This window comes from Aspergillus affinis (genome assembly GCF_023601865.1).
Source record: "Aspergillus affinis strain CMG 70 chromosome Unknown NODE_39_length_258944_cov_87_149177, whole genome shotgun sequence".
Classification (NCBI taxonomy): Eukaryota; Fungi; Ascomycota; class Eurotiomycetes; order Eurotiales; family Aspergillaceae; genus Aspergillus; species Aspergillus affinis.
The window spans coordinates 58,663-82,753 of NW_026515820.1; the positions used below are offsets into that span (position 1 = coordinate 58,663).

Sequence of the window (24,091 nt, forward strand, 5' to 3'; positions counted from 1 at the left end):
TACATACATGCAGTTTCTCCAAGCTGACACAACTTGCGAGACGGACACTTCGGCCTTATCTATAGCCCTCAAGCCCTTGCGACCGTCAATATCCATCGCAGGGGCCTTGAAAAGCCCCCGAACTCTTTGCCCCCAGCTATACGTCCTTGGCTGCTAACGCTGCCAGACAGTATGTCAACGAGAGGGCACCCGAGCCGTAGCTCACCTTTTCGATCCAAATGTGGCTGGGGCGGTCCCAGTCGCTTTCGTGCTCGCGGAGGAATTGGGTGCCAGCGTTGATAGCAGCGTTAATTCGAGTTCCAAGACCTTCGGGCCATGGGAGCGAGCTCAACTTCTTCAGTGTGAGGAGCGCGTACGCAGTGACTTCTGTGGAGAAATCCCAGGAGCTGTCGGTCGCGGACTGGGAGCTCAAGGTCCTTGTCACAATTTGGGTGACCACGCTCACGATGCCGTGCTCGGACATCAGGTCGGCAGGGACGTCGATGTATCCTGCCTGATCCCAACGCCGGAGAAAGAGAGCGAAAGCTTCACCGAGGAGCATCATCGAGTACTGGGGACGCAGGTTCTAGGTAACCGGTAAGTATTTTCTCTCTGTGCTATGTTTTCCAATCCTCGGTTCTAATCGGGCGAACGGCGTTTGCTTGACATTTGTCATTTACCTGCCCGTTATGCCAGTTCTGACACAAATATCGAAGTACTGTGAAGATGTGATCTAGATGGCCGATCACGTCCCCAGCCACTAGCATGGCCTTGAGAACGTTGCAATTGACGCTGAACGAATGCGTGACCTCTAGGTCATAAGTTTTGAAGTGTTTCTGGGCGTTAAACGTCTCGATTAATTTGTCGCAACCGACTGCTCTCCCGGCGGAATTGAGCGAGAATATGCTCTTTGCCGTATCGTCGGCATCGGGCAATATGCCAGGTGCTTGAATCTAGTTAATCCAAAAGTACCGGGGAGATGGATGTGCACGATGTCAATGTACATACCAAATCCGCAGACGCCGTCACGCTCGTCGAGGATTTCTTCCATAAAGCCGGTGAGCTTTTCGATAGAGGTCTGGCCCAGTTGATCGGTGCTGAAGCCCGATTCGAGCAGGGTTGACAGAATCTAACAAGTAACGATCCGCATTAGCTCGAGTCTCAAAACAACTAAAACGGAAAGGCCAGGAATTGTCCGCGAGGGATAGAAGGTGTAACTACCCAAGAGATTTCGAAAATTGTAACTGGAAACGCACTGGGAACCAATCCCTTCCCATTATTCTCTACAACGAACCGCAAGTACGCCTCCGCCTCGTCATCCCAATCGCTTCGATAGATCAAGTACGCGGCAGTTGAAGACGGCGAGTTCAACATAGCCCCTCCTGACAGGTGATGCGCCAGTCGATCAAAGTCAATCCGGCTAGTAAACGCCTCTAGCGAGTGCAACAGCGTTGTCGGCCGCGACATGTACAGCATCTGAGGCGTGAAGCGAGCTAGCTTCCGCCGATTCAACGCCATCAAAGCATCGTGGCCTGGGAACTCGCATAGATCGCGGTAAGACATACACTATCAGATCCGGATACACATGCCAGTCAATTTCCAAGTCTCAGGGTGTCGGCACTGCACAGCTACTAGTCGATAATGGTCTCGAAGCTTATTGCAAGGACTTTCCAAGCCAAGGTAAACTATGTATCGACCGCACCTGTACCACACACACTGTGGCCGCCAATGAGACATGCGCAGATATTGGACGCAAATACGTTATCACCCAAGTCCAGCTTACCACTTGGAACCCCATCCTTGGTCAGAACTGCCGTCACATTGAGCGCTCCGTTGGGAACAACATATGTGTCTCGCCGCCAGGAGACGATAATTCCTGGACGCCCATTACAATTCTATCGTCAGTCGCTCCAATAACAATAGTAACCGCAATACCGGCTCCTGTCCCAACGAATCTAGCAAATGGTACTGTAAAGCGTTATTTACAATACTATCTCGTGGAACCCGGGAATTATTGCAACAAGGTCATTCTCAAATATAGCATTTCGCTAAATGATTTCTTGTTTCTCAACAAGGGTATAAACAAAAACTGCACAGATCTTTTTGCTAACGAGTCTTACTGTGTCTCACCTCTTGGTTCTATCGATAACTATCCCGGTATACCCGGGTATATTGACCCGAATGCCAGCTACTCAGATATTCCCTATTTAAGTTACCCAACGGCAACCTATACACCTCCTATTGATGCTAACGTAACAAAACTTTTGCCCATTTCCCCGGGTAGTCGGAAGGATTGTTATATTTACGTAACTAGCCCAGAACTCCAGATCGACATTTTTAGTACCTTTTACGCGTCTTCCTGCGAAGCCATCGCTGAGGCAGCCGGAAAGACCGTAGAGGAGTTAAAGCAATGGTAGCATCTTATATCCCGCCAAATATCCGGTTTTTCTAACTATCGCATGTGCAGGAATCCCTCTATCAGCGCCAACGGGACGTGGACATTCAGCCCCAGCTACCGATACTGTATGAACCCCGAACAGACCTACAGATAGCGGTCTTGTTGCAACAAAGCCTTCTGTGCCTTCCTCTAGTATATCGACAGTATCTCATACTACTATATCTTCCGTGAGTACCACGACTACGGCGACCAAGACCGCGCCTACGACCGGAGGCCCCCCTGGCCCAACCCAATCCGGTATATCCGATAATTGTAACGAATGGCACCTAGTTACAAGTACGTACGCTCGAATATTGTAGACTTTGAATAAAGCTAACGATCTCAAAGGTTCAGACGAGAATTGTGCTACCGTTGCCGCAAAATACAACATAAGTTTCGAGCAGTTTTACGATTGGTATGTCACTTCCTTGAAAAGGGTGGACAAGACGTCTAACATTAGTACAGGAACCCCGCTGTTTCACATGACTGTGTGGACTGTTTCTGGAAGGATGAAGCATATTGTGTTAGCGTAGCCAAGTGAATTAGCATGTTAGATAAAAGGAGACTCATTGTAGAGTAACCATTCTAAGAATTGGAATATACCTAGATGTCCTCAACCGCTCCACATTCGCACCACGTATTGCACAATGATCCCTGCAGACCCCCTTACTAGCGGTAAAATATGTAACACATGGACTTAAAAGGCCGCTGTTGCCGCCCGGTTTCTTAGATCTTCTTTACTTCATTCATCCTCTTCCAATATGCCAGATCTCACAGATTTGCCTGCTGAACTCCTCAGTGAAATTCTTTTTCTTGCCTTTGGCGTCGCTCCACGATATGAAGAGGGCTACAATGATAAAAGACCTCTTGACATTAAATCTTTAAGCCGTCTTCTTCTCGTCAATCAGAAACACTACCTGGAGTTCCTACCGCTGGTTTACTCCCAGTGGACCTATAATGGGGCCCGACACAATTATAGTACGCTCTGGAAATTTTTTCGTACTGCAGTTAGAAACCCCGAACTGATATCTACTGTTAAGGTACTTAATATCGGTAACTGGGGCCTTTGCGCTCCAATTTACCTTGATAAGAACCGCGAGCTACAGGATCAGGACGAAAGGTTACAATTTACAGTTGCTGACGAGGAGACCGTAAAGATTGCGTTTCAGCGATCAGGATTGTTAGGAGATCTTGCCTCCCAGATTTCTGATGCTATCTTTGCGGGCCGAAGTGAATATCAGAGTCGTGATCGGCGGCCTCTAATGGCGCTTCTTCTAACCTGTTTCCCTTGTGTGTGGAAGGTATATGCGCACATACCTGCGTCGGATCCATTCCTAGGAGCTGTTTTGCAGACAGCAATAGGTCAGCAACAGGCCGGTTCAGGTAGACAGTTGACGTGGCTGCCCAGCCTAAAGGAATTTTACGTCCTCTGTGAAGTTCCTGGGTATTTTGAGGGAAGCCCGAAGTTGCTGGATGACGATATCTATGATCCGTCGCTGAACTTGGGGGATATATGGCCTATCTTCTATCTTCAAGGTCTACATAGAGTCCATCTCTGACTTCGATCCGGACGGGTTCAGTCAGCTGTTCCACCACAAGATGCATAGCAGTGACTCCGAGCATGAGTGCCATATCGAGCACCTGCATATTGCCACAAAAAGAAAGTCCATCTGCAGAGCGGAGGACGTGACAGAGCTGCTTACTCTACCGGTAGCATTAAGAAGCCTTTCTTTTTCCTGGGATGACGACAAGGCCAAAGCCAAGGAAAAGATTAACGGCAAGAGGCACAACGTCTGGCAGATATCCAACAATGAAGTCTGGACCGCCATCCTGAAATATAAGGGGACATTAGAACATCTGGACGTCTTCCACGACTTTCCACTAGAGCCACGCAAGCGTCGACTAACGGATTACTTTGGCCCCCTCTCCGAATTTGTGGAATTGCGCTATCTTTCTATCCAGGCGGAGATGATAGTCGGTGGCTACGTTCAGGGCTCGGTAGCTCCAAATCGATTAAAGGAAGCACTGCCAGCCAGCCTGAAAACCTTGGTTCTTGCAGCAAAAGATGCCGGAGAGAACATTCATGACCTTTCACTCCAGCTAAAGGAGGTGGTCTCACAATTTCCTCATCTGACAACCCTTAAGCTCACGGATACCTACGCCATAAGTGTCTCCTCTGCCCGAGGAGCAACCCCGGCCAAATACCAACCGCTCAAAGAAGCGTGCTGTCGCAACGGTATCCGGTTCAGTATGGAAGACCCGTGCAGGCCTACTGTCCCATTTCAATACTGCCCTTTTCCTTCGGGTATGCGGTGCCTGAGTCGATGGAAGGAAACATACAATATGCGAATAGATGCCGGTTTCCAGTATGATCTAATGCGCGAACGAGCTACCCGCAAAGCAGCAGGACTTCGAGAATCTCCGTCGCCAGGACCACCTGAAATCCGTGTTTGGACAATCAAAACACACGTCCTCCCCTTTCAGGATCACGGCAGAAACCCATCCTTCATGGTCTTTGAGAGCAAAGAGCACATTTTACTCCCTCCTCTGTTCAATTTTAACATCTACTTCACTCATCCCGAGGGCCCACTAGCTCAAACCAATGACATGGAAGATGACCTCCGAGATATGCTCGCCCGGATTAGGACTGGCGGATGCGATGACGACAGCTATCGACTTGACGTCTACTTTCTGCCAAACGCCAGCAGCGAGGATTGTATTGCGCATTATGAAGCCGAGAAAGCGACCCGCGAAGGCTCCAGGGGCATGTGTCTTGAGGCAGAGATCAGGCTAGATACAGATTTCCCACTACCGACTACCCCACGACTCCCAGGCATGCTCGAGACCTACGATCATTCCAGACTCACTGGGGTATTGTTCGTCCATCCCGATCGCAGCTGGAGAAACGGCGCGCAGGGCATGCGCTATATTAGGTATGGAGCAGACTCTGAGCTTGGGCAGGGCTTTTACGAGGACTGGCATGATATGATTCCCGATGGGCATGGGCGTCTGGGCGAGCTGATCTCGGATCTTGCTCGAGACAAATGGCAAGATACTCTTGCTATTTATTATGAGGCGACGCGTAGAGGGTGGACGACTTGGTGAAGCTCTTCTCTCTCTATGCCTATGTTCGATATTCTGTGCATACATTCCCCTCTAGCAAAATTCAGCAAGTCGTCTTCATTCAGCAGTGTAGGAATTGCTTCAGTTTATCTTGGAATAGCTTGAAGGCTCGTTTAAGTTCTGCATCTGTTACTGATTTTTCCGATAAAAGACTTGCACACAAGTGAGAAGTCATTCTGTCTGCGTTGGATACAACTTCAAATGTTTTAAAGGGGGCTTTCTTCTATCATGGTTTGAACATCCTCTAGGAACCACAAGTCAGCCAGCTCGCAACCAACAACAACCGGCCAAGCTTCCAAAAAAATCATTTCGACGAATCATCCCGAATATCAACAGTACATACTTATACGACAAACAAGGTGAGCAAAAACATACAATAAAACATTCAACAGCCGGGATTCGCTGGTGGTCACCCAAGCCGCCAAATGCTCTCGTGTACTCCGGAGTGCACTCCTTAGGCCAAGACGGCGCCACGGCCATCATTTGTGTGAATGGCTCTCCTCCTGTCACAATAGTCAGCCGCGGCGGTGAAAATGGCTTTTGGTTGGGCGCAGAATCCGCATCATCGAGCCTGATTATCTGATCTGCGTTTGTGTGCTCATCAATCTAAGTTGTTAGGTCTTGTTTAAGCATGGCAAACAAGTTCATTTCAGTAACGTATACCTCACACGGTTTATTAATTATATATCATAAATAAATACATATCTTTATTTTATTCCAATGTCATTTATGATCCACCGAGAGTCGATTCGAGTTTTTTACCGGTTCAAAGTTATGAGTGGTCAAGCGGAACCCCAAATGCACATGGCCAAGAACGCGTTCAGAAATCCCAGCAATTGTGGCCTCCTCTCTGTTGCGTATACAGGCCGCCATTTCGTATTTATGAACCCCCGGTTCCATGGTTGCTACCACATCATCTACCATTTATCCTCTACCGTGTGCAGATAGATGGTTTTTATCCGTCCTTGGTTTGCACAAGAAGGGTTTGTGTACATCCCACATGGCTCAATCGAGTAATAAAAAGCGTGCTCTCAGGCGACAGGGGTGCCGCGAAGTGTTGTCCAAGCATATCTGTACCACCCCTGGAGCCCCCAGATCCTGCCGTACACTGATAGACCTAGATAACCGGCTCGGCTTGCGGATTAACCCGAACGAAGTCCACTTGCAGCCAGCTCCACAGGACGGGTATGCCTGGTCTGTTACCGACTCCAAGGCGCATCTTTTGAAGACGCCCCTGAGCAATGGAACCGTTGGTCTCTATGAGGAGATATGCCGTGAGTTTGGGAATTCGCTCGAAGCCGTTCGTCCGGCAGTCCTCCAAAGGGACCATATTGGTCTGGAGATAGATGATAGTGTAAGGGCTCCGTTGACTGGCTATTGGCCGTCGCTTCCCATGGCTTATGCCAAGCACAGAATTCAGGGCCGATGGACATGATTGGGCAGACCGAAAATGAACCGGCCCCGACGCCTGAAGATGATTCCTTTACCGCGACTATTCAACGTTTGGAGCAGGAGAATCAGCAACTCGATAACGAGAATGAGCGTCTTCGTGATCGTATGCAAGCATGCCTACACCGGTCGCGAGCCTTTGAAATGAAAAGCTGGCATTTGCAGAGGGAGATCAAGCGCCAAAAAGAGTATACGGGCGAGCTTGAAGAAGAGAGAGCCAGAACGAGAGATAGCATCCGTGAAGCTGCCAAGGTACTAGAAAGGGCGGGCAAGGGGTGAGAACCTGGGACCTATGCAGTATAGTATTGATGTAATATTCATGGAGTTCAAGTCCTAAATTATGCTTGGCCACTGGTCATATCGCAGCGGGCAAGACTCCCCGGTGCGATCCGGAAGGGTAACTAGGCATTGTTTACCTCTTTAATATTGTGGCTGGCAATCTTGTTCGTTATAGAGACACACAGCATTAAGTCGCCTGCTCCTCCCGCCTCCTTTAAGAAGGAGTGCTGTAGAATTGTAAGCAAGACGCAGCAAGGTGAATCAACGTGCCAACGTACCTCCATCAACTCGTTCAGGCGCTTGGTCGTCAGATCTCGAAGGAACTCTTTCGCCAGCGAGCTCCAGATAGGCCCACTCCCCTTCTGATCCATCAGATCGGCCATGATAGCAGCCAGTGCAGTCAGTTTCAATGTGTCGGAGTTCATCTTCGATGGCTGTATCTGTATCTGGTAGCTGTGTTCCGCACCCGCTGGTAGACTGGATTAGATGCTCGGATCGTGACCCGGTTTGGGGGCACGAAGACGTACCAACCCGCACAATCCCATCTTTGTTTAGCAGGATCGCTTTCGAGTCCAGCTTGGCGAGTGCTCTTCCTTTTTCGCGAAAGATCTACGATTTCTCTATACTACCAGGCGTAAGCTATGATATCATTCAGTGCTTTCCGTGCGAATTTTTGGTATGACGTCTACTGACACATGTACTACGTATCGATTATTATGCCAGCAATGTCTACAGATTGCTTGGACAAGAAAGAATAGGGCCTCATGTAAGGAATTTAACTCGATTAAAATGAATCTGTTATAACTTTATACTGTAGATATCAAATCTTCTAGGCCAGGATACCTACAGATAATCAACACTACGTCCTATTTTTCGAATTTATTCTTTTAATCAGTATTATGAATCTTCAGTATTATGCATTTTGATAAGGAAACATTAGCATGTCATTCTACCACATAGGTATACAGGATCAAAATTTAGAAAATATCTATAATAGACTAGCGCTAGTTGGTATTCCGAAAATTTCTTAACTTTTGGGATATCCAGGGCCGCTCTCATGAACAGTTAGGCTTGTGCTGTCCTTCGACGGAAAAAGTCCAGAAAATTTTTTGCTATATTGGTGCAGGACGGTAGTAAACAATTCCTCCTGGGGAAAAGATCATAGGTATTACAAGAAAAAATAGCTTCCCTGATTCGTTATTTTCGTGATGGCAGTGCTGCGTTTTTTGAGGAATGTAACGGGCAGAAGTGAAGTAAAAGTAGAGAAACGGGCAAAAGGGAGATCGCTAATGGGAGTACAGTTTATTGAGGTTACTCACTCAGGGCACTCAGTCTTCCGCTCATTCCGTGTTTAGTGATTGCCTCAGGCTGTTTAGGGCGTGCTCAGGTCTACTCAGTGAGCAAAAAGCGGCGAGGGGTGAGCACTAAAACGGAAAGGGAAGGCTGCCGCCCTGGCTAGAAAATCAAGTACGTATGTTTAGTATGGGTATATCCTCCACATCACGCTCTTGTGCACACACACAAGACACAGAACAACAACTCCGATGTACAAAGTAAACCGCCCATTTCATTCTCAACTCGTCAGACCCTACCAGAGTAGCCACAGGCTAGACACGATCTGACGAGTGACGACTCCATACGCTCCACTATTTCGTCTTCGCAACGTTGCTGTGGGTCTGCACCGACGGGGCACGGACAGCTTCCGGCTCCACGCCTTCCGTCGGCGGCCCGACGTAGTTCTTGTGGCCCCAGACCCAGTACCACACGGCCGCGATGGCCACGTAGCCCACAAACACCACAGACGCGTAGTTCATCGTGTCGACGGTGACTTCCATGAACGTGGGCATGGAGAAGAGCGGAATGGCCAGGAGGGTCCACGCTAAGATATTAGGTATTATGGGTCAGATCTCGGACGTGAAAATAGAGACAAGACGAAGTGGGGAAAGATGGGGCAGGGGAATGAAGAGAAAACCTACAAATCGCAACGACGTTACAGAAAGCGCCGAGAGCACCCATGTTGAAGTTCCCGTTTTTAATATCGGCTCTTCGACGGAGAATCAACGATACCGCGATGGGACACGCATAGCTCAACGTGAGCAGAATGACGCCGACACCCGAAAAGGCGCTGAACGCGGCGCTGGATCCGAAGTAGATCAGACCGAGAAGGATCTCGACCACCATGCCTAGCATCATCGCGTTCAACGGGATGTCGAGACGCTGGTTGACCGTCTTCCACCATTTGGAGCCGGGAATGGCGCCGTCGCGGGAGAACGCCCACGTGCAGCGGGACGTGGCCGTCACACAGCCGACGCCGCAGATGATGCCCAGCACGAGCAGCGGGATCAACAGACAGAAGGCGCCCACGGAGCTGCCCGTCGCAGCCTTGAGGGTCGGAGGCACGGGTTGGCCCGAGGCCAGGTTCGCCAGGTAGGTCAGATCCGGCAGCACGAAGCAGAGAGGGATCAGTAGCACCAGGCCGGCGAAGAGGTTGATGACGATGGTTCCTACCATGGCCTTGGGGACTTGGATCGCAGGTTCGCGAACCTCCTCACACATCCTATGGGGTTGGTTTAGTAGAGATTCTAGAGAAAAATGTCGCGTTGGAGGAGATAGAGAGATTGCCTGGAACAAAAGAGAAAAAGAAAGAGAAAGAAAAGAAAGATTTACGAGATAATCATGCCGGTGGCCGAGGTGGCGTACGCAGCGTGCAACAGACCGATGCAGAACGACCATCCTGCAGGCCACCCAGATTGCGGTTCAAAGTGAGTAAAGACCCAGTTGGCCGAGCGACGGCCTTCGCGAGCCAGGACCAGGATGCACACGACGATGACAATCAAACCAGCCAGGGTCCAGAAGATGGCAAATTGCTATAGACGCGATGGGAGTGATTAGTAGGAGGCGCAATGGGGAATACAAACAGAGCAGGAAACGGGAGATGTCGCTTGGGGGGGGGGGGGTCTGTTTCTGTTCTTGTTTTCTTTTCGCATGGGACAGGATAAGATAGGATAGGATCAATGGGTATACCTCTAACAAGGGAAGCCATCTATTTCCAAAAGCCGGGATCGCGTGGCAGAGTAGGGTGATGGCCAGGAAGATGAGGTAGGTGTGCCAGGCCTCGAAGTCGTCGGTGATACCCACGCCGGGGGACTTTTCAAAGACGTTCAAGCTAGCCACGAAGAACAAGGTGGTGCCGAAGTTGACGGCCAGGGTGATCATGACATTGCCGGCCACATAGGCCCAGCCGCAGATCCACGAGGTAATGCGGCGGCACCAGATTGGGGACAGGACGAAGGTCTGATAGTACACACCCCCAGCGGTGGGATAGACCGAGGTGATTTCTGCAAGGGAGACAGCGACGCATAGGATGATCAGGGAGACGAGGACCCAGCCCCAGATGATGTCGACGGGACCGCCCCCAGCCAGGGGATACGTTAGGGTGGTAGAGAGACCGTAGGGCACGGAGGACAGAATAAAGCACATAAACACCACGTGCCAGGTGGACCGGTTGCGCGACAGTTCAGGCACATATCCCAGTCCTTCGAGGTTCTCATCGGCGGTGGACTTGTCGAATTTGCGTCCTTCCTCGATGTTGGCACCAATCAGGATGGTGTTCCCTAGGGGATCGTCCTGGCGCGAGGCGGACATGCTGATGGTCGCAAGGGGAAAATAGGCGCTCTTGGTCTGGAGTCTGCTGGAGTCTGGACTTTCGAGTTCGCTTCGGGCGGTTTGCTATTACGACTACTGCAGAGTCAGAGCGGGGGGGCGGTGAGGGGTCAGTATCGTTCTAGGATCGTCTAATATCGACGGACCATGGCGTGTGGAAGGGGAGAAAATCAGGGAAAAATGGGAAAATTTTTCAGAAAAACGTGGGAGCAAACGAAAAAGGAAAGGAAAAAGAAAAAGTGAGGGAAGAAGGGGAAAGGAGGGAAAAGCGTCGGCCGCGTGTCATCAGGATTTGGCCGAACTAGAGAGAAGGCGGTTAGCAGAGATGAGAAGGCAATGCTGTCATTTGCCATCATGCAACCATCGTCCAATCTGCGTCCGCTGATTCGTCCACAGGGACGTCCCGTGTGGCTTGGCTGCCCGTTGGGGTTTAGCGTTCACCGCTTGCATCGACGCCCCCGTTGCTTTTGATTGGTGCAGGCTGGAATAGCATAGAATGGAGCATGACTAAAACACCGTATACCTCCACGGGATTTGTATGGGATGTGCATAAATTGTGTGTTCTTGTTCCTCGTCTCTCCCAACTGCCTTCCTCTCTGCATCTCCCTTCCACTGCTTCAGCCATGACTGACACCGCCGTCTGGTTGTCTGGACCGACCTCCCACACGGTCTACGTCGACTCAGATGGGGAATTGTACGGCGATCCTCTAGCCGGGACAGTCCACATCTCCGGCGAGATCTCCTCCCTGCAGTCACTCCAAATAGCTCTCGTCCGGACTGTTCGACTCTGCACAAATGCATCCATAGCAGCTAAAAGGAGCTCACTTAAAGCCCTTCTGTCCTTGCGGAAATCTACACCCCTCCCCGAAACGCTAACCACGTCATCTTCATTTGCACAAGACATCATCCGATGCAACCTGTCAACCACGCCAGGCTGGTCCACTATCCATCCTAACGGCACTGCCACCCACGACTTCGACTTCGCTCTCACATCCCCCGTACACACCCCGGAGACCATCTCGTCTGGCGCGCTCGAAGTCTCCTACGAATTGCTCGCTTCGGCGACTGTGCAGAATGGGCGCATGCTCAGCAATGCTCGACCCATGCAGCTCATCTGTCGCCGATTTCCCGATCCATGGGACATTGCGACGCATTCACGCGGCTTCCCAGGCTCTGCAACGAAGGCCGAGTTTACCGTCTCGCCACAATTAGCCGGACAGGGTCAATGCACCCGCTACTCAACCGATATCCAACTGCGAAATATTGCCGCGCCGGGTACCAGACGATCAGAGCTGACAGTTCTCGTCGTGGAAAGTCTCTCATGGCATCTTGACGAGATTATCACCTGGGGCGCCAAAAATGCCGAATCCACCACCACGCACCACCAGACTCTAGCGCGCGGGACCAAGAAGGGCCGCTGGGCAGTCCTCCGAGAGCCACGAGCTCCGTTGTCTGAACAGTCAATCAAAGACATGAGTATTGCCATTCCGTTGGAAATAAGTATTGGGAAAGACGTCAAGGCGACGAATGACCTCGACATTGACGCCAGCACATCCGATTACAACGCTCCGTCTCTTACCGTCCGCCACCAGTTGATGGTCGAGATGGTCACGGGCACAGAGACCACCAGTCGCGACAACGGATCCCTCGTGGCGCGACGAAAATCCGTCCGAGGCTTTGGAGCTACGATTCCGCTGCCGCTACATTCGTATGCGGACACAACGGACGTGATGAAGATGCTGGAGGGAGCGGATTTCGGGATCTTGCCTGGATACGAGAAGGTGGCGATAGCACCGCCAGAGTATAGGGAGGTGGTTGGACCGGTGTAAGACATGACATATCTACGTCAAAATATTTTAGTAAATAGTAATGTTTTATGAATCTAATACTACGAATTATGAAGAAAAAGTTGGTTTATTCAAGCCAGGGCGAGAGCATCGTCCTACGGTGTATGCAATTTTCAATCTTGGCAGCAAAGCCTGACTGCTTGTGCGCGATCATCCAGTGCAAGGATTTCCCAAATTCCATCAAGCCCTGCTCCAACAAGTGGCTCCACCTACACCTTATTTTTCCATCGACCTGCCCGAACGAGAGGGATGAACGATCTCCACCGTCGGTAAATCCGAAAAGGCAGCCAAGACACTAGCGTCCCATGATGACATCTGGGGCCAGACTCGCCCCTCAGGAACACATCTCTTCGCTAATTCCACCCCTCGTTCGCAGACCATGAAATCAGCCAAGAGATGCATCCCATCCCCTGTATGAGATGGCCGATACCAGCTGCCACTCGTGTCGTCGACGGCGGGTCAAATGTGACCGGACATTGCCTGAGTGTCGCAAGTGTACCCTAGCCGGCATCGAATGCCTCGGCTATGGTCGTCTGATCCTCTGGAACAAAGGGATCGCCAGCCGGGGGAAGATGATGGGCAAGACGTTTGATATGTCCTTATCGCCGCACAGCAAGACTAAGCCACCGTCTCAATTCAGTAGCACATCCCAGTTCAGTATCTGTTCGTCCCTAGTCGATCCTCTTCTGCAGGACCTCGGATCGCGAAATGCGCGATATATCTACCATTTCGATCAAATCTTCTGCAAGGAGATTGTCATCTATGATACCCCCAACCTGAATCCCGTCCGTCAGTTGCTGGCTTATCTGAGCGAGTATCCGATGCTGCGGGAGGTGTTCGTCGCCACCTCCGCTTGCCATTTATACTATTTGTCGCCGGCGCATGCGCGCTCGGAAACCGTCTATCGCGATGCACTAGTCGCCAAGCAGAAGGCCTTGCATCTGCTCAATCAGGCCCTGTCGGACCTCGCCTCTGCTGATATTGACCTGATCGTTGCGGCCATCCTCGTCCTCATGTATCTTGAATGGATCGACTCTGGGACCGACGTCTGGCGCATCCATCTCGAGGGGGCAAAGCGTCTGATTAACTGTCTCCGACGGCAGACGGGGTCACCAGCTATCTCATCCCCCGCACGAATCCTTCGTCGATGGCTTGTCTCAGAACTATTAGTGTACTTCTTCCTCCCTCCCACTTAACCTTCCCATTATCCATCATTCTAGTATAGGCATAACTAACCCGAACAAACCAGATTCGACATCATCGGCAGCACCATCTCTAAATCTATCCCCCTGACACCTTCGATATACGGTATCGAAGACGGCTTTGACCTCACCGCCATGCTCGCCACCGCCCAAACCAACAACTTCTGCTCCTGCCCCGCCCAACTCCTGCAATGCATCCTAACCCTGGTGCAGCTATCCGAGACCTCGCCTCTCTCAGACACCCAGGAAGCCACAGTCGCAGGGGTCCTCGACACCGTGCGGTCATTCAACCCCTTCGAATGGGCCCTCTCCATGCAGAGCCTTTCACCTTGCGCGGACCTCCACCAGAGGACGTGGATCGCGAGCGCCTATCAAGCGGCGATTGCGTTGTATGCACCAAGGTTGGTGATTTCCTCGCCAAACCGTCATCGTCTACAAGACGATGAGTCCTCGCCCGACGAGCAAACCGAGATCCAGATCCAAACGCAAATCCAAGGATACGACGAACGCGAAAGAGAACATCTCGTCAACACCATCGTCACCCAACTCTCCCAACTCGACGTCGACAGCGGTCTCTTCAAATCCAGCATTTGGCCGAGTTTCATCGCCGGCGCCGAAGCCACCAGGCCGGAGCATCGGAGTTGGGCGTTACGGCACCTCGCTACGGTGTCGAAGGCGTTGCCGTATAAGACGTCGACGCTTGCGATGGACGTGCTAGTTTTGATTTGGAGGGGGGAGGACGGTGCTACTCACAGTGATGGTAAGGATGGACTGGGGAAGGGGAGTCAGGGGAGAGGGTGGATTGAGATGACGAGGAGTTTGGGGGCGGACTTTTTCGTGGCTTGATTTGATAGATGTGGAATCATGATTGATGAATTTCTTTGGATGGATTATGTACTACTAAAGCTGTATGGATTGTTTAAGGTGTTGCTATCATCCTATGGCAAGACGAGCAGGAAGCGGAGACAAATCTAAGAAGAAAAAAAAGAATGAGCGAAAAATGCGAAAACAAAAAAGAATGCATCATCCGTGAATCGAACACGGGCCTCGTCGATGGCAACGACGAATTCTACCACTAGACCAATGATGCTAGTTGATATCATAGCCCTGAATTAATGATCTATAGTCCTACGTAACTGCTCTTTTTAATATTCAATATCATCAGTCTGGATACAGATCACCAGAATAAGACAAATATCATAAAATGCAGACAAGGCAACATACTCTCTAGAAGTTGCTATAATATGAGCTCACTATATCACCAGAAGATACTATTAACAGGTTTTCACATGTTTTTGAACACTTAATCCCGTATAACATGTCGATTAATCCTGAATATATAATGGTACCAACAAGGTCTCCATCCTACACCATGCCTCTGTACTCGCTATCCTCTATTCTTCGTACTCAACATCATCCAAAGCCTGGACCACTTTCGCCCACTCCCCGAATCCATACGCCCCCGGCACCTCCCCATCAAACAAACTCGCCATAACCACTCGATCCTTCTGCTCCCCCTTCCACGGCTCCCTCCCATGCTGCGCAATCACATTATCAAACACCAACACATCGCCTTCCTCCCACGTATGCAACACGCGAATATCATCCGTAATCTCCGCCAACCGCTCCAGATACTCCTCCGGAATAGCCGTCCCATCACCATACCTCTGCTGCGCCGCATTGCCCCGTCCATTGACCTTCTTATTCCGGTAATACGCCGCTAACCCGGTGAATAGCGACGGCAAGTTCGTCCCTACCTGTGTCCGGATGGCCGGTAATCGATGCGTCAGGACCAGAGTATCCTGCTCCTGCTCCTGCTCCTGTCCTGTCCATTCAAAAGTCGTATACTTCCCGCGTCCATACCGCGCGATCTGCGCCTCGATCTTTGCCCGCCGAGTCTCTGCATCGTCACTATCGAGGATATGTTTCCCGAATGCCTGCCTCAGCGTCGCGCCGCCCTTATACGGCGCGTCGATCGTGTAAGTCACCGTACTCAGGATCCCTTTTTCAGCAAGATCGGCAACGAAAGCTGGGAGATCGCGTTGCACGCGCTGGAAGAGTTCCAGCGACGACGAGATAGGCGTTTCCCCGCCCCTGCCCCTGTCCAGTGCGCGATGGCCGTAAAAGAAGATATATTCCGGGGCGTGCGGCACCTGCGGGGATTCATTGTGGTTATAGATGAGGATTTCCTTGGGGGATTCGTTGGCGGGCGCGACGTTTGGGGCGAGGAGGGGGCGGTTGACTACGATGCCGATGATCTCGTGGGGTCGGTAGCCGAAGGCGTGGGCGAATTTGCTGAAGTCGGAGGCGTTGTGAATGGGGAGACCGCGGAAGAGGAGGGCGCCGTGGCGAGAGAGGTATTTGGTGAAGAGGTGGTCGGAGCGTTGGAGGGTTTGAATGTCTTGGATGATAGTGTCCAGGGGGAGGGGGTTTGCGGTGGGGTTTGGGCGGAGAGGGAGTGGAATTGTGGTGTTGGGAGGATGTGGGGGACCGAGGATGCGTTGGTTTGTGGAGGGGAGAGGGAAAGATTCGAGGGTGAAATTGGGAGTTGGGATTTGGATGGGAGGGGTCATGATGGTGGTGTTGTTTGTGATGGGTAGATGGAGGAGAGATGATGGATGATATCACAGCCCCTCTTATCTTTGCGATCTCCTCATTCCCGCCAAGATTGCGAATCAGCCTGCCAGGGGTTGTACGATGAGAGAAGACGCTACCATTGTCCTACATAGAGATGGGAGAGGCGAGGGATGCCTGTGATCGAACGAGCCCTAAAGAGATACTCCTTAGCATCGAGGGTCGAATTCTGCAAAGCAATAACCCCCAGGCTCAATAAGAATTCTACTTATTCAGTAAGCATCTTCATATGCTTTGATGCAATTACGATCCCCGGAGGACCTACTGAAAAACAAAATTTACGCATCATCATAAACCACAGGCCAAAACACTCCATGGCCCCCGGCCTAGTGGATATTATTCAAAGCAGAAGTGATCCAATTTAAGCCCTCGTCCAACACCCGCTGGGGATGAGAAAAGACTATCCTAAACCACCCCGGTTGTTTGGAGACGAACTGTTTGCCTGCCATCAGAAATACCTTCTTCAGCAGCAAAGCGTCCATAATCTCTTGCTCTAACTCCGGGCAAACCACATGGTCTTTTTGAAGTGCGAAACCAAGAGTCACCCACAGAAAGAAAGTGGAATTTGTGCCTGTGGCGTATGGAATGCTGTTTTCTCGAGCCCAATGTACAACGTGTTCGTGATTCTGGGCAACAAATTGTCGGTTTGCTTTAATGAACTTTTCGACCCACACATCATCGCCTAAGAAATTGGCTACAGCTTGTTCCGTGAGAGACGAGGAAGAGCTGTACAGGGAGACGGGAACCAACGCGGCATGTAAGCTAGGATCGGACTGGGAGACGATCATTCCGAGGCGGAGTTCATTCGCACCGAAGTCCTTCGAGGTGCCCCATATGACGTGTACAAGTGCCGGATCGACGATATCCTACATGTCAATGGAAAGGGCAAATTCAAAAATCTCGCTCTCAGATGTGTCCTGGATATACTCTGTGAAGGTAGATAACGCGTAAATCTCATCGCTGATGAGATGTATTTGATATTTTTGACAGTGTTTCATCAATTCAATCTTGAACTGGTGAGAATAGCATCGTCCCAAGGGATTGTGAGGGTTTGTTAAGATAATACCGGCAATTCTGGGCCATGGATTCAATGATTTGACGTTCATCGGTGCTGAATGGACCCCTGTTCTCGAAATCCACCACCTGGAGTACCGTAGACATACGGTACGTGATATCCGCGATGAATGTGTAGTAATAAGGACGACCGAGTAAGAAGTAATCTCCCGGGTTCCCGAGACTCCATGCGAGATGCCCCAGAGCAGAGCTACAGCCATCTGTAATGGTGAAGTGGCAAGGTTCCACGGGAACAAATGGTTGAAAATACTCGTTCCAAAACCGGGAGAGAACTTTCCGTAATATCTTCTTGCTATCACCATAGGTGAAGTCCTGGTTCCGTGCGGAGAAATTGGCCTGGATGTGCTCTCTGAGAGTGTCGTGCATTATGGTGTTTTCTGCAAGACCAAGATTGACGAACCCAGCGGGGTTGGTGGCTGGATCCCAAAAGGTTTGCACAATTTCCCAGAGCATGAAGCCAGGATCGGGCTTGGAAAGCTCAAGGGCGCGCGTTGAGAGTGCCATGGCGTACTATTTGAGGCGGTGGTTTAATTGGCTTGAGAGGGCCTACAGTAGTTGGTAGCAGACCTGACTCTAAATAGCACGGCTTAGGGCGTATTGGTATAGCAAACAGTAGAAATGTTTGAGTTGGTGGCATGGTTAGCTTATATCCGTATTTGCCTTTTTATAGTCTCACGGAGTCTCGCTTCCCTCTGTCTGATTGCTACTCCGTATATGTTTGTGGAAGGCGTATGGTGAGTGGGGTTGGTGGGAGGGGGATGGGGATAGTGTCCAACCATGGGGAGTCCAAAAAGTGGATCTGACAGAAGTGCCCTATGAAGTAGTATGACATAGGAAAAGTAGCTAGCTGGTGATATTGATTACAACGACTAAAGTCTTGGAACATTCTCATCTATTAGAAATAAGGCGATAGCAGTAGCCTGGGGCGGGGATTGTGATAAATCCATTCATACCTCTAGAAAGGATAAAAGAACTTCGCTCGGAAGGTCATACAGTATCTTTAAGGCTTGACAGAGGAATATCTCGACCTTCACAGTATGAAGCGCAATATGAGCTTATCATTGAAATCTTGATCTTTGCAGCAAATATAACTGCAGGGCGAAACTCTTCCAGTAATTTATCTACGTGCTGTTTATTTAAGCTAGGGCTGCAACTCTATTCAAAGGGTTCGTACAGACATAGCAAGCGATCTTGGATAATGGAAATGGACCATTTTAGTCTGAAAGGGAGAGATTTTGAAGCCATACATAGTTATTTAGCCGATGTGATTCAGCCGATCTTTGGTCCCCTCCACGAAAAACTTCTTTAAAACCTAAGAGTCACAGGGTCAATATTTTGACCTTGCATCAACTCCAAGCTATGCGCCAATCAATACCGAGAGTGATGCGCGACAGTCATAGGCGGATCGTACACTGGAATTGATGTACACAGTGATCGATCATGCTAACCTTCTGGTTGAGAAGAGATCCGCAAGAGCTGTAATGTAGTCGGAGATTTCACGAAGTAGAATTCCAAACATACCAGGATTTGCCTGAATGGCCTTTTAACTGGATGATGTCCTCAGACAACATGAGACTCGAACTGAAAAGAGTCAAGGCAACAAACCAGAACCTCGGTACTGCGCCCGAACGCTGGTCCTTCTGAAGACGTGATTCAGAAAAGCTAATGCACCCCTCTTTGCCGAGACCCACGCTAATAAATAACTAGTTCAGATTTCCCTCCACTTACAAGGAGATCGGCGCCTCCAAAACGGAAGAAGACAAGGCATGCAGATCCCTGCTCTATATTCTCCCCTTCAGCTGTGAGGGTGGAACCCTGCTAGCTAAGTGTCGGGACGACCCCTGATTGGCATTCAACCCTGTCCTGCTTCCTGAAGACATGAATACGAGATGCACGAATGGATTAAGGGGATCGTCTTGAACTCACCCGGCTGTAGGGCCATGTGAGAGGGGTTCTTGTCTCCTTTCAGCACTGGCCGATCCCTTGCAGTAGTCGATCCCCCACGGACATAAAAGGGATAATAGAACGGCCGTTTCGAGCTGTCATTCCTATCACCCATTGACACCACAGCCATGTTTCTACCCTTGTTTGCCCTGTTAGGGCTGCTTTCGCTGGCGTCTGCTGTCAACCTCACCGGTTATGAGTATATTGTGGTCGGGTCTGGCGCTGGAGGTGGTCCCTTGGCCGCGCGACTTGCCCTTGCAGGTCATAAAACGCTGCTAATCGAGGCCGGGGACGACCAGGGCGACAACTATAATTACACCGTGCCCGCCTTCTCGGCCAAGTCGTCCGAAGATGAAGCTCTGGCGTGGAACTTCTTCGTGCGCCATTATGCCGACGACGAGCAGCAGGCTCGCGATCCCAAAACCACCTACACCACCCCCGACGGTGGCGAGTATACCGGTCGGAATCCCCCCGAGGGCTCGACTATCAAAGGTGTGCTGTACCCTCGCACTGGTACTCTCGGCGGCTGCACTGCGCATAATGCCCTCGTCACCATATACCCGTTTCAGTCTGACTTTGATTCCATCGCCTCTCTAACCGGCGACTCCTCGTGGTCCGCGGACAACATGCGCAAATACTTCAAACGCCTCGAGAATACCGGATACTTGCTCCCTATTCCCGTAGGCCATGGCCACGACGGATGGCTGCACACCGACATCGCGCCGATCAGTCTCGTGCTGCAAGACCCGCAGCTCCTCAGCCTAGTCCTGGGCGGTGCCTTTGCCATCGGAAACCTCACCAACACGATCTTCAATCTCGGCACGCTCATCGCCGGCGACGCCAACAAGGACTCCGTCGCCCGTGACACCAAACCGGGGTACTACCAGGTCCCCATCGCCACCAAAGACGCGCATCGCAACGGTCCGCGCGATTTCTTGCGTGCCGTACACGATGCCACCACACTGACCGGCGCCCAAAAGTACCCCTTGGATATTCGCACCAACTGCTTCGTCACCAAAGTCACCTTCGACTCCGACTCCAACTCATCTTCCACCCCGCGCGCCACCGGCGTCGAATTCCTCGACGGTCGATACCTCTACCGCGCCAGCCCTCGCTCATCGCCGTCCAACACCGGCACACCCGGCTCGGCCACCGCATCCCGCGAAGTGATCGTCGCCGGGGGCGTCTACAACTCCCCCCAACTGCTCAAACTCAGCGGCATCGGACCGAAAGACGAGCTCGAATCCCACAAAATCCCCGTCCTAGTCGACCTCCCAGGCGTCGGCACCAACCTACAAGACCACTACGAAGTCGCCGTCCAAGGCCACACGCCCAAAGACTACAGCGTGCTGAAGGGGTGCACCTTCGCTGACGACCCATCCGACGACCCCTGCCTCGAGCGCTGGGTCCACCCCATTCTCGGAAACCACGGCACATACGCCACCGCGGGCTTCGGTGCCACGATCTACCACAAAAGCCGCGCCGCCGATACCTCGGACTTCGACCTGTTCGTGTTCGGCGCGCCGGCCAACTTCCACGGCTACTTCCCGGGTTACGCAGTGGAGGCCACCGCCCGACATGACTGGTTCACCTGGACGGTCTTGAAAGCGCATCCGCGCAACACAGCAGGCAGCGTGAAACTCGTATCCTCCGACCCGCTGGACGTCCCCTCTATCACATTCAACTACTTCGAAACGGGCGCCGAGGCCGATCTAGACGCTATCGCTGAGGGGGTCGATTTGGCGCGCGACGCCTTCCGTCGACAACTTATGTCCATGGAGGAAGTGTTGCCGGGCGAGAACATCACGACCAAGGACCAGATCCGTCAGTATGCTAGGGACACGGCGTGGGGGCATCATGCGTCGTGTACGTGTCCGATCGGGGCGGATGATGACCCGATGGCGGTCCTGGATTCGAAGTTTCGGGTGAGAGGGGTGAAGGGGCTCAGGGTTGTTGATGCGTCGGTTTACCCGAGGATACCGGGGACGTTTACGGCGTTGTCGACGTATATGGTTGCGGAGAAGGCGGCGGAGGTGATATTGGGGGATGTTGAGTGAGAGAGGTTAAGATTTGGGGAGATGAAATCTTGTATGAAGGAAGGAAGTGGTTATGGCTTTATATCATAAGGGAGAGGGGAAAGAGAGGCAGGTATATATCGAAGGAGTATCAAGCAATACGAGCGCATGAACGAGGAGAAGGACATTGCAAGGCCCGTTTGATATGAATGTGTGTGAATATTTTACGACTATTCATTAATGTCCCTAATTACATGAATTGTAATTGATGTGACTTTGTGACGACCAATACTGACTTGGACATAGAAGCCCAGCTACTATAAACATGACTCAGTTAGCCTCAATTCAATCAAAGAACAAGCCCAGATTCCTGGAATTAAAGTTATAATCTAAAGCACAGGTACCTGATCATGGCGTCTAAGACACCTAACAAAACAAAGAATACCCGGAGGGCGCTTAATCCATGGCCTCGTCTCTATGATTAAACATGTTCACGTCTGATAAGTTGATTGAGTTATCTAGTGTTTAGCCCAGCAGCGCACGGTGATTTTCTTTAAATGAGCCAATAGGGAGAATTTCGAATGTTGGTTCGATTACATACGATTATGCCATGCTTACTTTCCCATTTGCATTCTAGCTAGGCTTCTCTTTCTTACATTGTATAATGTAAGTGAGGAATTCTAGGCTTGTGTAACATTCCCCTGTCTTTCCCAGTTGTAATGGGGCTTGGACGTAAGTTAGGATCAGCCCCGCATTCATAAATGATTTGATAAGAACCAGGATTAACAGATAAAGTATCATAAAATAATGTCATAAAGGATATTAAATGTCCGTAAAAGTCGTTATAATATATACACGAGATAGGAGTAAGAGACAAGACCCTAGATATAATAAACTATAACATCGCCCAGTCTCTTCATAAATTCACAAGCCCCTCCCTAGCGGAAATCATATACCATGCCCAGGAGCCTCGTATACCGGCGGCTCGGCCGAGTTGACGCAAGGATAACGTGAATAGTGCTTATGATAGACCGGGGCCTCAACGGGAGCCTGGGGCGGAGGTAGAGGTGGAGCTGGAAGTCGCGTTTGGTACGGATACTGGGTTTGTGAGACCTGGCGGCGCACGATGAGTGGAATGGTCAGAGGCGTGTTGAGTACTCAGGCTCGAAAACTCACCTCTATTGGATGCTTGTTTCGCTTCGACCGTCTCCACATGAACCAGGGTAACACAAGGAGGATGACGGCTACACCACCTAGGGATAAGCCCACTCCTAGACCGATTTGGTAATGGCGTGGTTGCGGTCTGACGTTGATTCGGAAGGCGTCGGAGCATCTGCTGCAGCGGAGGAAGTTCGCGCAGGGATTTCCAAGCCCGAGGACGACGACGTAGTTACAAAGGGGGTCGTGGATGAGCTCAGCTGTCGAAACCGGGACAGTGGTGATCTTTTTCAAAGAAGCCCCGATAGGCGTGAAGAGAGAGCTCGTAGCGACAGCCGTGTTGAGTGTGACGGCCGAACCGACGAGATCCGAGTACTGGGAAGAAAGTCGCCGATGTCCTGGGTGTTGATGCCCCGTCGTATAGTTGTAGGAGGGCCTATCCGCACAGTAGTCCGTATCCGCGGAGCACCGGAAGACGCTATTGTGGACATGATCTTTTGGATGGGGAGGTTACTCAAGGCGTTCGGGAACGAGGGAATAGTGACACAAGGCATACGGAAAAAGTAGTAGCCTGGACAGGCGGGAGAGTTCCAGGTTTTGTCGGTGCAGCTGCCTATCACGAAGTGTTCGCCCGAGTAGCGCGCGCACATGTTGTTGGTCGAGCATACGTAGGTGCTACCACCACAGCACGAGGAGACGGGGTTCTGGGGGAAACAGGGTTGGTCATTGAGGGCGAGATCTCCGTTGGGTTTGTAACATTTCGCGGTCGTATTCACTGAGAAGTAGATTGTTGAAAAGAGGAGTAGCAAGGCAGCAAACATGCGGGAACGGGGGTAGTGTAACGCCTTCATGGTGGTTAGTAGATCTTGAATGACGGGGTCAGGGGAGAGAAACCAAGTAGGAAAACAAAAGATACTAACCCCCGGCAGCACGCTTGTTGATCTAATTAAGTAGCAGAGCAGAGCGAGGCATGACCAGGACAGCAGTCCCCGATTCTGGCAAGGAAAATGGCTTGGTACTTGCTTTGGACGAGGCTCTTAACTGTGTAGCTGTATAGACTAAGCGCCGCCAAGGCTCGTGGATGGTTCGTTTGGGGATGGACCAGACTCGTCCACATTCCACGGCTTTAAGCCGGGGTCCGATGTCCGCCATTGGCCGGACCACTGAATCGAGACAAAGAAATGCCAGAAGCGCCCTTGCGCTTCTGGCCCATTTCCCCCCAAAAATATCCCGCTGCCTTAGCGGTATCTCCCTCGCCATGTTTTCCTCTACATTCCCCCAACCACC

The 24,091-nt window shown here is 51.1% G+C and overlaps 12 protein-coding genes across 12 annotated transcripts; 6 read left to right on the forward strand and 6 right to left on the reverse strand.

The window, feature by feature from the left end:
* Window positions 1-136: 136 nt before the first annotated feature.
* Window positions 137-1,542, reverse strand: KD926_006897 (terpenoid cyclases/Protein prenyltransferase; the record flags this gene model as incomplete). Its single annotated transcript, XM_053099915.1, has 4 exons — window positions 137-565; window positions 660-925; window positions 988-1,108; window positions 1,267-1,542. 4 exons carry the CDS (start codon window positions 1,540-1,542, stop codon window positions 137-139), a joined length of 1,092 nt encoding a protein of 363 aa, XP_052956302.1.
* Window positions 1,543-3,177: 1,635 nt separating this feature from the next.
* Window positions 3,178-3,975, forward strand: KD926_006898 (uncharacterized protein; the record flags this gene model as incomplete). Its single annotated transcript, XM_053099916.1, has 1 exon — window positions 3,178-3,975. The coding sequence occupies one exon, from the start codon at window positions 3,178-3,180 to the stop codon at window positions 3,973-3,975; it is 798 nt and encodes a 265-aa protein (XP_052956303.1).
* A 40-nt stretch (window positions 3,976-4,015) lies between these two features.
* Window positions 4,016-5,521, forward strand: KD926_006899 (uncharacterized protein; the record flags this gene model as incomplete). The annotated part of the gene is made up of 1 exon (XM_053099917.1): window positions 4,016-5,521. One exon carries the CDS (start codon window positions 4,016-4,018, stop codon window positions 5,519-5,521), a length of 1,506 nt encoding a protein of 501 aa, XP_052956304.1.
* Window positions 5,522-6,539: 1,018 nt separating this feature from the next.
* On the forward strand, window positions 6,540-7,267 carry KD926_006900 (uncharacterized protein; the record flags this gene model as incomplete). The annotated part of the gene is made up of 2 exons (XM_053099918.1): window positions 6,540-6,893; window positions 6,953-7,267. The coding sequence occupies 2 exons, from the start codon at window positions 6,540-6,542 to the stop codon at window positions 7,265-7,267; spliced, it is 669 nt and encodes a 222-aa protein (XP_052956305.1).
* Window positions 7,268-7,389: 122 nt separating this feature from the next.
* Window positions 7,390-7,692, reverse strand: KD926_006901 (phosphorylase b kinase gamma catalytic chain; the record flags this gene model as incomplete). Its single annotated transcript, XM_053099919.1, has 2 exons — window positions 7,390-7,494; window positions 7,546-7,692. The coding sequence occupies 2 exons, from the start codon at window positions 7,690-7,692 to the stop codon at window positions 7,390-7,392; spliced, it is 252 nt and encodes an 83-aa protein (XP_052956306.1).
* Window positions 7,693-8,913: 1,221 nt separating this feature from the next.
* Window positions 8,914-10,912, reverse strand: KD926_006902 (GABA transporter; the record flags this gene model as incomplete). Its single annotated transcript, XM_053099921.1, has 4 exons — window positions 8,914-9,146; window positions 9,244-9,824; window positions 9,935-10,134; window positions 10,292-10,912. The coding sequence occupies 4 exons, from the start codon at window positions 10,910-10,912 to the stop codon at window positions 8,914-8,916; spliced, it is 1,635 nt and encodes a 544-aa protein (XP_052956307.1).
* A 641-nt stretch (window positions 10,913-11,553) lies between these two features.
* KD926_006903 (uncharacterized protein) lies at window positions 11,554-12,759 on the forward strand (the record flags this gene model as incomplete). The annotated part of the gene is made up of 1 exon (XM_053099922.1): window positions 11,554-12,759. The coding sequence occupies one exon, from the start codon at window positions 11,554-11,556 to the stop codon at window positions 12,757-12,759; it is 1,206 nt and encodes a 401-aa protein (XP_052956308.1).
* A 437-nt stretch (window positions 12,760-13,196) lies between these two features.
* On the forward strand, window positions 13,197-14,825 carry KD926_006904 (Zn(II)2Cys6 transcription factor; the record flags this gene model as incomplete). The annotated part of the gene is made up of 2 exons (XM_053099923.1): window positions 13,197-13,948; window positions 14,027-14,825. The coding sequence occupies 2 exons, from the start codon at window positions 13,197-13,199 to the stop codon at window positions 14,823-14,825; spliced, it is 1,551 nt and encodes a 516-aa protein (XP_052956309.1).
* A 548-nt stretch (window positions 14,826-15,373) lies between these two features.
* On the reverse strand, window positions 15,374-16,552 carry KD926_006905 (taurine catabolism dioxygenase TauD; the record flags this gene model as incomplete). The annotated part of the gene is made up of 1 exon (XM_053099924.1): window positions 15,374-16,552. The coding sequence occupies one exon, from the start codon at window positions 16,550-16,552 to the stop codon at window positions 15,374-15,376; it is 1,179 nt and encodes a 392-aa protein (XP_052956310.1).
* Window positions 16,553-16,939: 387 nt separating this feature from the next.
* KD926_006906 (uncharacterized protein) lies at window positions 16,940-18,191 on the reverse strand (the record flags this gene model as incomplete). The annotated part of the gene is made up of 2 exons (XM_053099925.1): window positions 16,940-17,479; window positions 17,766-18,191. The coding sequence occupies 2 exons, from the start codon at window positions 18,189-18,191 to the stop codon at window positions 16,940-16,942; spliced, it is 966 nt and encodes a 321-aa protein (XP_052956311.1).
* A 1,568-nt stretch (window positions 18,192-19,759) lies between these two features.
* KD926_006907 (GMC family oxidoreductase) lies at window positions 19,760-21,688 on the forward strand (the record flags this gene model as incomplete). Its single annotated transcript, XM_053099926.1, has 1 exon — window positions 19,760-21,688. One exon carries the CDS (start codon window positions 19,760-19,762, stop codon window positions 21,686-21,688), a length of 1,929 nt encoding a protein of 642 aa, XP_052956312.1.
* Window positions 21,689-22,594: 906 nt separating this feature from the next.
* Window positions 22,595-23,655, reverse strand: KD926_006908 (uncharacterized protein; the record flags this gene model as incomplete). The annotated part of the gene is made up of 3 exons (XM_053099927.1): window positions 22,595-22,759; window positions 22,823-23,298; window positions 23,361-23,655. 3 exons carry the CDS (start codon window positions 23,653-23,655, stop codon window positions 22,595-22,597), a joined length of 936 nt encoding a protein of 311 aa, XP_052956313.1.
* Between the last annotated feature and the right edge of the window lie 436 nt (window positions 23,656-24,091).